Below are 15373 nucleotides of genomic sequence, written 5' to 3'. Positions count from 1 at the left end.
TTGGTCCTCCGACCTCAGATATGAAATGAAATTTTGAATCTTCATATCCAACAAATTTCAAACATAAAAGGAATTATAGTTATTATATATTGTGAAAAGAGTTCTCAACAATTTATATCTTTTTTCCCCTTCCCTTTCTAGGACCGCTCATGGGAGCATTGCATCTGAAAGTGGGGAGTATCACGCCGTCAGATGCTGGTATGCGGAGTGCCTATGGCTTCATCACACAAAGTTGACCCCCACATGCTCAGGGGGCCCCCCCTAAATGCTCAGCTGTGGGCCTGTCTGCCCCAGCACCCACCGACATCTCGTTCTCTGGCGAGTCTCCTCATACATATGTAATCTATCCATCACCTTTTTAATGTAGTTTTCGACCAATCCCCATTCTTCAACACCCGTTAGCATTATACATTGAATATCCTCCAGGCAGAACATATCTTCCAGACCCAACATGTCTAACATCCAGTTCGGACCCGGCACCTTAGTCAGAGGTAAACGTGATGCTGCCACCAATAGCTAATGTGAAGTGAAGGAGGCAAGCTCTCTCCATCACTTCTATCATCAATCCCAAGCTCCTTTCAAAGAAGAAAGAGCTTGTCTATTATACTGTAAACTCCTGGACATCCTGAGTGAAAGGGGCTCTTGGCTTTACGGCTTTCCTTACCAGTATGTTGTAAGGCCTGTTCCATGGATCCATTTCTACATCAGCAATTAGCTTCTTCCAGGATCTCTTTTTCACGAATGCATCTAACAAGATCCTTCTTGAATTCGCGATATCTGTCCGCCAATATGTCTAAGGGCACATCTGGAGCGTAGGTGAACACCCACCTTGTGATACCGGTTGCCACACCACCCCCTCTGTTCTGAGCCCTGAGGAGCTTTACAGGAGGTCATCTTTAGACTTTGTAACTGATTACATCTCACAGTCATCAGCCAGGCCTCAGTCAGGATGTCATCGATGTAAATGTCTCGGCAGACATTTGCATCAATAAAACACAAATCAAATTTTGCCTTCATATGGGCTTCAAACAAACATCTTCACATCCAACCTAACATTCACATTCACCCTCAAACTAACTGACCAAAACCACGGAAGCACGAACCCTGCGCCTAGTCAGATCTGACAGCACCGTTTGTGACTGTGAATGCCTCAGAAAACAAACGAGTTGAAAGTTAAATCAGTACTACACTCAGACCAATCAAAATTATGTTTTATGCAACATAGAAATTCAGACCTACACCCAAATAAGTCAACCTAACTTAGGTCACCTAACAAGGGGGGGAAGTAACCTCATTCCGGTCCGTGCAGGAGCTGGGGACATACCCCAGTCCCATCATGGAGTAATGCGTGGCATTACAAGTCACAATCAGGACCGCCACCGATGGAACAAAGCCACGTCTCTAGTCGCACGGGCTACCATACCCCAGCAGCGCAGCCACCCGCACCAGTGGGAGTTCCAAATCAAATCACAAATAATACCAATATAACCGTGGCACAATGCCAATGCACCTACCTCCAACCAATCCAATGCCTAGGCTGGAACCCTAACCATCCGGGTCCTACCACAATCAAATACCTCGATTAAACTCCCTCTGCAGACCTACACACTGCAACGGCATGAAGAAAATCAGCCATTATAGACCATTCCTCGTGGATCATCCAGTTAATACGGAGATCCAGAGAGGAATGTATTCTCTCAAGTTACCTAACAGCTTGTGAATGTTTGACCTCATATCGGGGACAGACCTAGAGAACGTGGTGCACTGTATCATCAGTCCCACAATCCGGGCATTGACTTGAATCCACCAAACGAAACCTAGCCAAACTCATCCGAAAGGCACCATGCCCAGAGAGAAACTATGTGATGTACTGATTGGGGAAACCCATCCAATCACACCTAAATCAGACATTATAGGAAATACACCATGCGTGTAGCAACCTGTGGGGGATTCGTCCACCTGACCTGCCAAGATGCAAGGCCCGGTCTTCAATCTCCTGTTTTCGTTCTGACATCAATAGGTAATTTACCTTGGAAATGTAACGTTCCTTAAGCTGATTAGCCAAGATATCTATTGGTTTGACTCCGGCTATAACACAGACTGCCTCCCGTGAGACTGTTCTATAACCGTCTATATCAGCCAGCAAGAGGTGTCACTGGGCCCACAGCAAAATGTTCGCATAATACCGAAAAGCCAAGCGGTGAGCCCAGACAGATGCAGCATATAGCAATAGCATTCTAACTAATACCAATCACGTTAACTAACATTCACAGAAAACCTTCACTAACAACATTACAATCCACAGTACCCAATATACTTAATGTACCTTACAAACATTTTAAACACTAATATAGTACTGCGCACTGTTGATCAGCTGTTGTTATTTTATTGCAAACTTTGAAATAATAATAATTTTTCAAGTAATTATTGTATTTCTGTAATTAATTAAAAAAATAATATTATATAAGTAATTTTTACTTATTTATTTTTATTTTACAATTAATGTGTAATTACCAATATTTAAAAAAATTTTTAACTGCAATTTTTAAAATTAAATTTTGTTTTTACAAATTTTTCACAACAAAAAGAATTTGGTTTTTGTTTACATTAAATAAGTACTTTCTGATAAACTTTTCTAACTTTTCTTTGTTTTATTCAACTTATCTTACACTGATTTGTTCAGAATTAAATTTTCTACAAGTTTTGTTTAAAAATTTCTTTGAGTTTATTACCCATTTAACAATGTTATTCTACATCAAACATAAAAAACAGGGTTTTTTACTGTAATTTATTGGTTTTCACACTAGATTTCTCAAAAACTTTTCTCAAAAATCGATTTTCCATGTCATAAACCATAAGAAATCACTAATTCTGCTTCTTTATTAACATCCTAAAAATGTCAGTATGATTTCATTTCACCCAGGTAGCTGAAATCCAAGCGAAATCTTTCACTAGCCATAACTTGCAAAAGAAGCATTTTAGGACAAGTGTTTATATGAACCTTTTCCCTTATTTTCACAAGTAGAATAGATTATGAAAGTCCCAGGAGAACTTTGTGATACACTCTGTATACATAATTTACAACAATAAATGGATATATTAGGATTAGAAGGAATTACTGAAATAAGATGTAAAGATAAGCAGGGAATTGTGGGAAAGTTAGCATAGACCCAAATAATGGAAATCCAGGAAAAGAATAATAATAAATTTTAATGTAGAACATAGAGTGTTTTATTATAAGCAATACAATTAAAGGATTATTTTAATTGGCAGAGATTCCAATCTCAAGCAACAGAGCACATTTGTATACCAAACTCTTCTGCAAAAGATAAAGATATAAAAATCAAGAAACAGATGATGTTATTAAATGTATAAATGTAGCAGATATTGCAGTAATAGACTGAAATTGTATAAGACAAGAAAAAAGGGACTATAGTTGGGGTAGAATGAGGTAGGTCAAAGAAATGAAAGTGATACATGGCTTTTTGAATCTTGCAATAAGGATAAATTAGTGATTACAAACTTTTAATTAGTGATTACAAACCCTTTTAAAAATCATAAAAGAAGACATCCTTAATGGTTGAGGTCAGAAGACATAAAAAGATATCAGGTAAATAATACAGTTAGCAAGAAACCAAGTTACAACTGTAAACTTATCCAGTGCCTGATGTGAATATTGTTCACAGTTTAATTAAAAGTGGTATATTAAGGTTTAAGAGACTAAGAAAAAGCTTATTATAACAAAACAAGTTAAATAAAAATCAATGTAAAGTTATGATACAGTGGAGTAACAACTCTGTATGTTTGTAGAACTATCCAAGGTCTCTTTCTGGTTTCAAGCTAAACTAGCAACTGAGGTGCCAAGTTGGCCAACTTAGTAAATAGGTAAAGGCATCCATACCTACTCCTAATCTATCTACCTATCTTTATATTTACCATTAGATGGTGAAATAAATGATTGAAAAACATGCTTTTTTTAAATAAACTTCTCAATTTAATCATTAGATCAAATAACAAGCACTAACTGTGACAGACTTAATTCTGGACAGTGTTAATTCAAACAAAAAAAGCCTTCTTTAGAATTTTAAACATGCTATAAATTTGAAAAAAGCATTTCAACATTAAGATGCTTAAACAATACGTCAGTCTATCTGGAAGATGTGGTTAGTGTACAGTATCTGATAATTCCTGTCGATGTATGAATTTTATTAAAACAACATCCTATATCTTATTTCTCAATTATAAAAGGAAGGGCAATAACTATGCAAGGTTTTTAATTATGCAAGGTAAATTTTGAAAGGTCGTTTACTTTCTTTACTAGTTAATGATTAGAGGCTTCATGTCAAAACTAGACTTATTTAAAACAGCCCCAAAATTATTACAAAGAATTAAAAACGTTTGGTAATATCTGTTTTTAAAATCAGTCTATATGACAACATAGAAAGTAACTAAGAACTAATAAATATCAAAGATAATATGGAAAGAAGCTGAAGAAAGTGAAAAAAAAGTTAAACAATAATTTCATGAAACATACTGCTGAATACATAGCAGCGTAAAAAATTATAAATGGAATATGAAAAGAAGAGGAACAAGACTTTCACCATATTTTGATCTGGATCTCTAAAATTAATTTTTTCTCAATAATGTTCAGAAGAAAAATGGAATATTATACAGATCTGCATATGGATGCAGTCATCAAATTAAAAATGTTACAGTCAGATATAAAGAATCAATTCATTTAAAAATTCAGTTCATTATAAAAAAATAAAACTCTTCGATCAACCAAAATATTTTTAGTTTTAGAAGTAACAGTTAATCAAAGCTCTGAAGACAAAAGTATCCACTAAGTGAGCTAGTAAACCTGTACCTAAAGAATAATTATATATTTCCTAAGTATTTCAACCTTCCAAAAGTTTGAAACTTTCCTTATTTTCAACCATTATAAAAGTGATATTTCTTGAAGAATAATGACAAAATAAATCCTAGAACTACCGGATTGTAGAAGTTTACTAAAAACTGACTTATGAGCTACTTCTTGAAAAAAGGCCACTGTAAATTAATCAATCATTTGAGAAACCACTATTTTTTTTTATAAACTATTTTTCAAAAAATGATATTGTTGTATTTATATTATATTCATACATAGACACACATTCCAGCAAGTAACCAGATTAGTCAATTGACTCATGTGGTTTCTTAAATGAACACCAGTTTTGTGAACAGCTGATTTTTTTATTGGTGTAACAAAAAAGATTGTGCAGTGTTGTTTCACCTTGCTGTTGAGATTAATATTGTTTGATACAGATGTTATTTAATTTTTATTTCAAAGTTAATTACTTATAATTTAAAATGATAATAATGATGAAACTACTGTAGTCAAGAAAATGAAAAGACAAAAAGGAGTTTATAATGTAACTGAATATAAAAATAATGCAATAGAAAGAGCTTGTGTTGCAGGTAAACCTTATGTGGACAGGTAAAAATCCTCCAGGAAATGCAAAATCTGGATTGATCTTACATTTAATTAGGGAAAACATATCATCCTTCCCAACCAAGATTGCACATTATACTAATAGAGAATATAATTACTTAAGTGAAAAATTAAATGTTGTTATTATGCATGATTTATTCAAAAAATAAAACATCCTGAAGCAGATGTTAATTACAAATTTTATCTTAAAATATTAAAAGAACATTTTTCATTAAAATTTGGACATCCACAAGTTGATACATTCTGTACTTGCAAAGAATTGGAAATGAGAATCAAAAGCAAATACCTTTGTGATGCTGCAAAAAAGGGTGTACATAGCTGAAAAAATGGTTCATATCCGGAAATCAAAAAATGTTTACAGTACAATAAGGAAGATTACAGAACTGTGCAAAAATACATCAAACCACAGGTGCTATTTGCATTGATTTTATGAAAAATGTACAGTTGCCACATATTCCTTTGTAGGAAACATTTTAATTGCACCAGTTAGCAGTCAGTGCAGTGGTTCACAAACTTTCTTGAGTCACAGTGCCCTTTTTCAAATAAAATTTTTCCATGGTGCCCAACCTTAAGTAAAAGTACAATTACTCGTAAGTAGAAGATAAAAATAAATAAAACTCGAATATCTTCATTATTTAACATTCTTTTTTACTTTATTAACATTAAATTAATAATTTATGCGATGAATGACCCTGCAAATCTCTACACATTTTCTCAAATCGTGGAATTAAACTGGACATGGCCACCCTCATTTCCTTTTTCATGTGGATTTTTGCTCTATCCTTGCTTTTTATTACAGCAATTGCCGAAAACCCAGCTACGCACAAATATGATGTCGAAAATGGAATTAAAATCTGCTGAGCCTTATCACTTAGAAGGGGACATTCATCTTTTACTGAAATCCAAAATTCTGTCAATTCCATGCTGCCAAATTTTGCTTTCAAACTGTTGTCGCAACATAACTCGATAAGACTCTCTTCTTCCACAGAAAATTCAGATGGACCATTAATGTTAAATGGATCTTGAATCCATGCAAACCTATCAAAATTTTCATTTTGAAAGTATTTCTCTATTTCTCAAACCAGATAATTAGCTGTGATAAGTGCCCAATATGATTTCAAACAAGGTTTTTATATCTTGAGTAAGATCAAGTTCATTGGATATTAAAAATTGCTGCAATATTAAAAAACAATCTTTGTCTGTATCTTTATTCAATTTTCTTCTCCATAGTTTGAGTTTTTTTATAAAAGCTGATATTTTTTCCATTGACTTCAAAAGGTGCATGTTTTTTCTCTGCAGAGAGAGATTAAGGGAATTCAGCTTTAAAAAATGTTGCATAAATATGCCAGTTTTATTTTTAAAAAACCGGCATCAGCAAAATCTGTATCTCTGTATCCTTCCTCTTTAAGGAAAATAAAAATTTCTTTCCAGAATTCAAAGGTACGTCGTAATAAAAGATTACCATGAGAGAGCCATCATGCACTGCTATAGTACAACAAAGACAAGTGTTCGGCTCCCATATCCTCAGTTTTAAAAAAAAATTGCTTTCAATCGACAAGATTTAATAAAATTTACCACATTCTAACACTTGATTCAATGCAGGATTCACATTGCTTTAATGCGAGTGCTTCTCTATAAATAATACAACGGGTCCACAGTGCATTTGACAATTTACTTTGAATAAGTCCTTGTAATCCTAGCCAGACATGCAGCGAGCTCCATCAGTACAGACACCAACGCACTTAGGCCAATTCAAATTACTTTCATATATGAATGTATCAAGAGTCTGTATCAGGATCCTTCACTCCTGCAATGATATTTTTACAAAACAGAAGGTCTTTTTTAATATTATTACCATCTGTAAACCATATGTAGCATATCAAATGAAAATCCTTATTATTATCTGTAGCCACATCTAGCTGCAATCCAAATTCCATTCCTTTAATTTTTTTTATTTAATTGTTCACTGATATCCTCCACCATATTTGTATTCTCAGACTAATTGTGTTATTGAACAAAGGCACTTTCCAAAGCAGCTTTCCAGCAGACTCAACAATCAACAACTATGATGTTCATTATATCTACAGCACTGGTAGAATAAGTTTTTCTGCGAAGGTATGAGGCTTCTTGCACTTCGTGATTCTGTAAGCCACCTTGTAAGATGCTAGCAAAGCGTTGTTTGGTATTGATGCAGTCTTAAAAAATGTATTTTTTTTCTTGTTTCAGTTCTTTTAATGTCCTGGCGAAAAAATCACGAGTTTTGCTAATCATGCTGTGGTGATTAGCTACTAAACGGTGCTTCAATTTACTTGGAAGCACACACTTCGCTGCCAAAACTTTTGTACACAATACACATTGTGGTCTCTTTTCACCGTTAATTTCTATTCATGTGAAACCAAACTCTAAATAACAGTCATCATATTTAAGATATTTTTGTTTCTTCACAGTCGTGCCACTGGTTGAAGCCATACTTTTTTTATCTGTACTATTATGTTTATTACTATTCAAAAATTGGTCCATCATTAAAGATACAAGAGCAAAAAATCACAATACTATTTATCAAAAACAACAAACAAGAAGTAATATAACACTAACTTTAAATGAACTAATTTATATCACTGTTTATTTATATGAAGCACTGAGTTTAATTTCAGTAGACTTAGATTAAAAACCGACTGAATGAATCAAGTTGGCAATGCTTGCTTATATGCTTTGTGCAAGATCTTCCAGAACAGTCCAAATCTGTTGCAAAAGGTCTATGCACTTCGTTATGTCTAGCATGATCGAGAAGGCTCAAGAGTTGTCGGCTCACATTTGCTAGAATATTTTGTGCCGGCGACTTTACTTTATATAGTCAAATGAAAACAAACAACAGAAAAAAATCGAGATATTTTTAGCTTCTCACTTTGTTTTTTGTTTAGTTAGGCCAAATGTAAATGTCTTGGTTCAATTAATTATGAAGCCTATGAAGAGGCAACGGCTCCCCGGGTCGCCACGGCACACAGTTTGGGAATCACTGAGTAAGTGTATTTTGCATACATAACTTGAAAGATTCCAGTGTAGAACTATTTTCGTACCATGAAGGCACAGGCACCAAAAGGCCTAATGAAGTTTCTTCTTATGTGGTTTATTACCTGGAAAGAAACATGAGTGGGGTTAAGGACCTGCACATATTTTCAGGCAGATATTATGGTGCGCAAATGAAAACCATACTTTTATACGCATTTTGTCTGCTTTAGTCTCCTTAGGTAAATTCAGAACGATAGAGCAATACTTCCCAATCAGAGGGCACTCATTCTTACCTTAAGATCGAGATTTCAGCTTAATGAAAAGAAAAATTAAATCTTGTAATCACATCTACACCATAAAAGAATATCTGGATTTAATTTTTAACTGTTCCAAGACTAACAAATTCCTTGCTATTCTTCCTGAACTAAACAATGTTATTAACTATAAAAATTGTTGGCCCAAATTTTTTTAAGAGAAACATGCTTTCTGTGGAAACTTATGGAAGTTCATTTCTCATGTTATTTTGATCATGTACGTGCAGTTAGTACACGGAAATATGTTGGTGGTATTGAAAAACACACGTTTCAATTAAGAAGTACAAATATGGAAATCCTTTCTATTCCAGTCACTTGTGCATATCCTACAGTATATACACCACTCAATATCGAAAAGTTAGATATAAAAAAATTAATGCAGTACCTGCCTAATGAAGAAGTGAAAAACTTCTATGAAGATTTATGTAGCCGACCTACTACATACATGAACGAGAATGAATTGGAGATACTTGATATCAATGACTGACAATTGTTTTTTATTTTTCATAATTGATTACAGTATAATAATGTATAATGTTCTGTGATTTTGATAAAAAGTCAATTGTTTTAATGATAATCCTTGATTGTTTTATGAAACAAAATGTTTTCTTATTGTAAAATATTGAATTTTTAAAATAAATATTTAGCACTGCATTATAATTTGATATATCTCATACAACGTTGTTAAAAAATGGTGTTTCCTGGTGGGAATTTGAGAAACAACATAGGTCAAGGAAAATGGGAAGCCATTTTTCTTTACTAAAAAATAAATTTTAAACTTTTTAATGTAGTAGAGATTAACATAGGGTCTAAAATAATTGTATAACTTTTTCCAGAATTTTTAGCCTGTTGAACAGACAGAAAGTTAGTTTCGATTTTCCGAAAATTATAATTACATGACATGTGGTTTCTCATATGTCTATATCAGATAGTACAGAATGTTGACTAGCCTAAAGTTTGCATACCAGTCAATCAAGATTTGCTGTCCTCAACCATGATTACTACTGTTCTTTTGACTAAGAAAAATCATATCACGGACCAGCATATAGACATAACAAAAGATTTTAATTAGTTTAGTTTGGGTATATTAATTTGATATTTGGTATTTTGCTTTCAAAAATTATAAATTGTTCTTCAAAGGATCTTTTGAAGCTAGTAATATGGCTGCTAATTTGAAAGGGTATCATTAATATTTGATTATTACATTTCATTACAATTGACAAAAAAGTCTGTGAAATACAAAACTTCTTATTGCATTTTGAAATTATTCCACCTGCTATTTAGATGACAATTTATCTAAAGTCCTTTTCAAAGAACATATTTTTTTATTTTCTTTCAAATCATGCAACAGAATGTATATTTTTAATAAATTTTAACATTTTAAACATAAAATAAACAATTCAGTAGATTTTATATGCTTAAAAAAAAAATAAACCAATATATAATAAATGTCTTTACCTTGTTTAAACACTTGGTTTTGAACACCAGAGCTTTCATTATAAGTACAAGACAAATTACTAGTATTTCTTTCCCCAGTTTGACTTAAGCTGTCACGCTCTCTAACTAACACGTCATTGGCTGAAATCATGTACATACAATTTTATTTTATTTAATTCTTTACTTATAACTATTACTAACTACTTTTCAAAAGTTAAATTTTAAAAGACATTTTAAACTAAAAAAAAAATCACTTATGAACAGTATCTAATAACTTTTTATAACATAAAACAAAAATCTTTCACAGCATGCTATACTACTTCTTAACACCAATGAATCTACCATATACAAAGAATGAACTCAGTATGAATAATACATTTCACTAATCGAATTTTTACAATACTTACTTCATTAACTACACTAAGCAGTGAAAATAAAGCTTAATATACTGTAAAGAGAAATGAGTAAAATGAAAATCTTCAGTCTTTTTTTTTCTTTCCTAGGCTCCCAACGAAGTGTCATCAGCACCCGGACATGATATTTATATAGTATGTAAATAAATATTAAAGATTAAATTAAAAACTAAAAACCCAAAAATAAAAATAAAACCGCAATGAAGAACCGCAGTAATCTAAATTAAAACAATAAAATTACCATCTGCTATACGCCAAATAGTATGAATAGCTGAAAGCTGCTATTGAATACTCAAAGATTTGAATATAAGCAGATGCTTCTGAGGAATCATAAAAAGATTACGTAACATTGTTCCCCAACGTAAGCATATATGAACATATTGTTCACCTGATAATCCCCGTAGTTTAAACTTATGACACAATGCTTCCTCAGATACAATCCACATGGATGTGGTGCACAGTTAATTGGCAGCTGCAATGAGCACAAATGGGTGCATCAGTTTGTTATAAATATTAATGAGCAAGCCTAGTGTGCCCTATTTGCATATTGCAAATAACTCCTCCCAACGGTTATTTCTGTATAAGGAGCTCCACAGTAACACAGTGTTCTTAACTGGAAGAAGCTTATTGTTATTGATGCTACCATTCCATTAATTTTGCCACTCATCATGAACCACTCTCTTTGTGAAAACTGGTAAGATCGTTTGAAACAACACGATTGGTGAAAGGAGGTTGGAAACAAGCCTCTTTTGCTGCACTATTAGTGTGCTCATTGCCTGAAATTCCAATATGGCTGGGGATTCAGCAGAAGCTCACAGTTGTATTATACTGAGTCACTTGTGAAATAACATGCTGAATCTCACATACAATATGGTGTCAGTAGTACATGTCACTAATACAGTGCCTGTAAGGCACTCATGGAATCTGAACAAACAAGTACATGACAAAATGTTGGTCTAATTATATTTAAGGCCTTGTTAACAGCATACAACTCCGCAACTTTTCAAAAGCAAACATCAAAAAAGCACAACCAACTGAATTAATGTTTTTAGAGCCGTCTGTATAAACTATAGCATCAGGATTCATCACGCTATTTATAATATTATAAAATTCTTCTTGTAACATAACCAGATTTGTATTCTTCTTATGATGCTAACAAAGACCAAAGACCAATTAACATGAGAAGGTCACCAACGGTGATGGGGTGGGGGGTAAACTTCAGTCTAATAATGATGATCAAACTGCCTAATAATCTGTAAGTCATATATCTATATAAATAATAATCTATAGTCACCTATAAGTTTCTGTTCTTTGCATGCTTTTCATATATGAATATGTAATTATTTAAATAAATTTGCTGAAAAAGGTTACTATGTCCTTTGGTTAAACTTCATTAAGTATAATTACAAAAATCTGATCGAAGCAAATCTGCTCTTAGCAGGGCACATGCAAAAAACCCAAAACCAATAAAATCTTTGTTAGAAACTGTAATAAATATATATAATAAATATAATAATAAATATAAATAATATATGTAATAAATATACATATATTTTTTATTTACTTATTAATTTTTTTATTCTAACTTACAGTTTAAAATAAATTAACTGATGAGATTAATAGTTTCAGTGCCACACATTTCTCCAAGTGGTGTACCTTAAGTGCATTTTCCTCCAAGAGCTTGCCAAAAAAAAACCAACACTGTTGGTTTTTAGTAACTTACACAATTTTATTTTTAATAATTTCTTTATTACTTATTAATCAATTTCAATGACCTTCCTTAAAATCAGTACACTATTACCTTGTTTAATCAAACAGATTAACTAGTTTAATACACAATAAACATTTTTGAAAGATGTCAATTTATCTAAAGTCCTTTTCAAAGAACATATTTTTTTATTTTCTTTCAAATCATGCAACAGAATGTATATTTTTAATAAATTTTAACATTTTAAACGTAAAATAAACAATTCAGTAGATTTCATATGCTTACAAAAATTAATAAACCAATAAATAATAAATGTCTTTACCTTGATTTTGAACACCACAGCTTTCATTATAAGTACAAGACAAATTACTAGTATTTCTTTCCCCAGTTTGACTTAAGCTGTCATGCTCTCTAACTAACACATCATTGGCTGAAATCATGTACATACAATTTTATTTTATTTAATTCTTTACTTATAACTATTAGTAACTACTTTTCAAAAGTTAAATTTTAAAACTCATGTTAAACTAACAAAAAAAATCATTTATGAACAGTATCTAATAACTTTTTATAACATAAAACAAAAATCTTTCACAGCATACTATACAACCTCATAACACCAATGAAGGTTTTTTTAATAATTTCTTTAAAAATGTAACACTTATTGCAAATAATAGTATAATATAAAATCTGTATATATAATTAATATGCACCATGAAGGACTTCATTATAATAATGACTTGAAAACAAATTTTCATGAATTTATTTTTTAATAAAACAATTACAACTTAAATTCTTTATTATTCTTGAAAACTGATCCATCATACTGACCTTAAGAAGGTTGATCTACCATATAACTTCTTTAAAATCTTTGTTCCTAAATACAGCTTTAAAAAGCAATCTGCAATGTATTTAACGTAAGACGATGTTGGCACTTTAAGCATAAACTCCTATTAACAGGACTTTGTACTTTGGGTACAGAATTTTGATAGTGGTAAAACCAGACATTAACAATGAAAGGACTATCAAATTTGAAAAAAAGCATCACATGTAGTCTCTAGATTGTTAAATTTTTTAAGTTTAATTATAATAAAACAGTGTATGAAATTTTTTTAAAATTAAAAATAACACTTAAATGAGAAATTTCTTTCTCTTGTTATCTATTAATTTTGATGATAAACCAATATTATATTCTGTACGTTTAAAGATATTAAAACAAAGTTATTAACTGATGCCTTTTTTTTTGGGGGGGGGGGGGAGATAAGAAAGCATATTTATAGTGGTTTAGTTTAAATAGTGCCTGATCGTTTAATATAATGTTGATATGTTTACATAATCTTATGTCTAAACATTACATATTCTAACACAGTTAATATGGAAACATCTTAAAATTATAAAAAATACTAACATGCGACGGATGAGTAGAGAAGTAATTTACCAATCTTCTCGTAAAAATGTTGTTTCACATCAACATGTCAAGAACACTGAAACAAGAGGGGAGAATAATTCCTTAACTGTTCACCAGAGGTTGGAGACTTCACAAATGCCAGTTGCAGATTTAGGGTGACAGTGGTTTTATTTTGGCCAGAGTTATAATACACAGTACTGACTATCAATTTTTTAATGTGTTTAATTTTTATACTAGTTGGATGTGCAGAATTATTTAAAAACATTCACCACCCAAAAGAGCAGGAGTCAAATGTTTAATTTATAACTTCTTTTTTATTACTTCATTCTTATTAATTTGAATTTTTTAAATAATAATAATTTCACTTTATTACATTAAAATTTGTGTTTGAAATCTTGATACAAGCTGGCACTCTGTAATAACTATCAATCACAATAATTGTTTAAAATGAATAATTATCTTAATTGTATTATATTAGTTTAATCATTAATATATTTTCACAATATAAACAGCAACTGAGATTGTTCACACTGAGAATTATGGGTTGACAAAAACATTAACCAATTGTAATAAGTAATGGCAAATGCTAACATATGCAAAACAGAACAATATGCTGCGTAAATATTTTTTCTACAGTAAAAAAAAATAAATATTTTCTGATATAAATTAGGTAATATTGTTACTTTACAATAAATGTTGGAAGTACTGAAATATTCTGTGCTCCTCAAGTATTCTCATTACTTTCTTTGAGTGCATTGTAAACATTGCTTTTTTAGATATATCTTAATTCAGACTTCATTTTAACAAGAAGATACTGTATGTACTTTGGACAATTTTATTTAATGTGCAAAAATAATTTTCAGGAAGGTAAACTTTTCAAATAGTTAAAATGAGCACGAACTTACCATATAAATTTACAGAATGTTCTGGAATGCTACATTTACTGATTAAACTTTTATGGGCCCTAATACGTTGTAGTAATTCATTTTTTAAAGTAACATTATCCAAGTTTTCGTTTATTATTTCTATGGGATGAATGCGAAATGAATCTAATTCTCCGAGTTTTTCTAATATTTTTATCAAAACAGCAACGTTGGTTACAAAATCTAACTTTCTTTTCGATAATTTAAAGCGTTTTTTCATAGTTTCAATATTTGAAATGTCATTACTAGATCTAACTAGGAAACTTCTTAAACTTTCATAACTGTTCATAACTTCCATAACACACATATCAGCCATATTTTGTTTTTAACTCTGGAAATTCCACGAACTGTATAACTGCCACGCCAGTCATCGTAAAACTACTTGTCGATTAACCACAAAATAGGCGTTTACGTTATTTTAGTTTATCCTGGCGTATATTTTACTTTATCCTGTAAATTTCTACAAAGTGATAAATTTCTACAAACGTTTGTGATTCAAATGGCAAATCTATGCATTTAAAAAAAGTTGTTCATCAACGTCTATAAATAATCGAATTCTTTTAGACCAACATTAAACTGAAAAAAAAGTTGAATTTACGTCATGATAACAAATGAAACAGATACCTATCTTGTTTAACGTTGTCTCTTTTGAAGTTTTACAATAAAAATA

General features: G+C 31.5%; 1 protein-coding gene across 6 annotated transcripts in view; it reads right to left on the bottom strand.

Annotated features, from left to right (window-relative positions):
* Fadd (fas-associated death domain protein) overlaps nt 1-15292 on the bottom strand; it is a 33346-nt gene extending 18054 nt beyond the window's left edge. For 3 of the 6 annotated variants that reach the window (XM_075376311.1, XM_075376309.1, XM_075376310.1), the window contains exons 1-3: nt 14686-15292; nt 12695-12802; nt 10273-10392 (exon numbers count right to left, since the gene is read on the bottom strand). In XM_075376311.1, coding sequence (XP_075232426.1) covers nt 10273-10392; nt 12695-12802; nt 14686-15019 — 562 coding nt within the window. In that variant the 5' untranslated portion in view covers nt 15020-15292. The remainder of the gene's footprint in view (nt 1-10272; nt 10393-12694; nt 12803-14685) is intronic. The other 3 variants (XM_075376308.1, XM_075376306.1, XM_075376307.1) reach the window with 1 other exon arrangement.
* Between the last annotated feature and the right edge of the window lie 81 nt (nt 15293-15373).

The sequence above is a fragment of the Lycorma delicatula genome, chromosome 10, assembly GCF_047948215.1.
Source record: "Lycorma delicatula isolate Av1 chromosome 10, ASM4794821v1, whole genome shotgun sequence".
Lineage (NCBI taxonomy): Eukaryota > Metazoa > Arthropoda > Insecta > Hemiptera > Fulgoridae > Lycorma > Lycorma delicatula.
The sequence above is the reverse complement of the archived record's forward strand: the minus strand, read 5'-3'. Positions and strand labels throughout refer to the sequence as shown.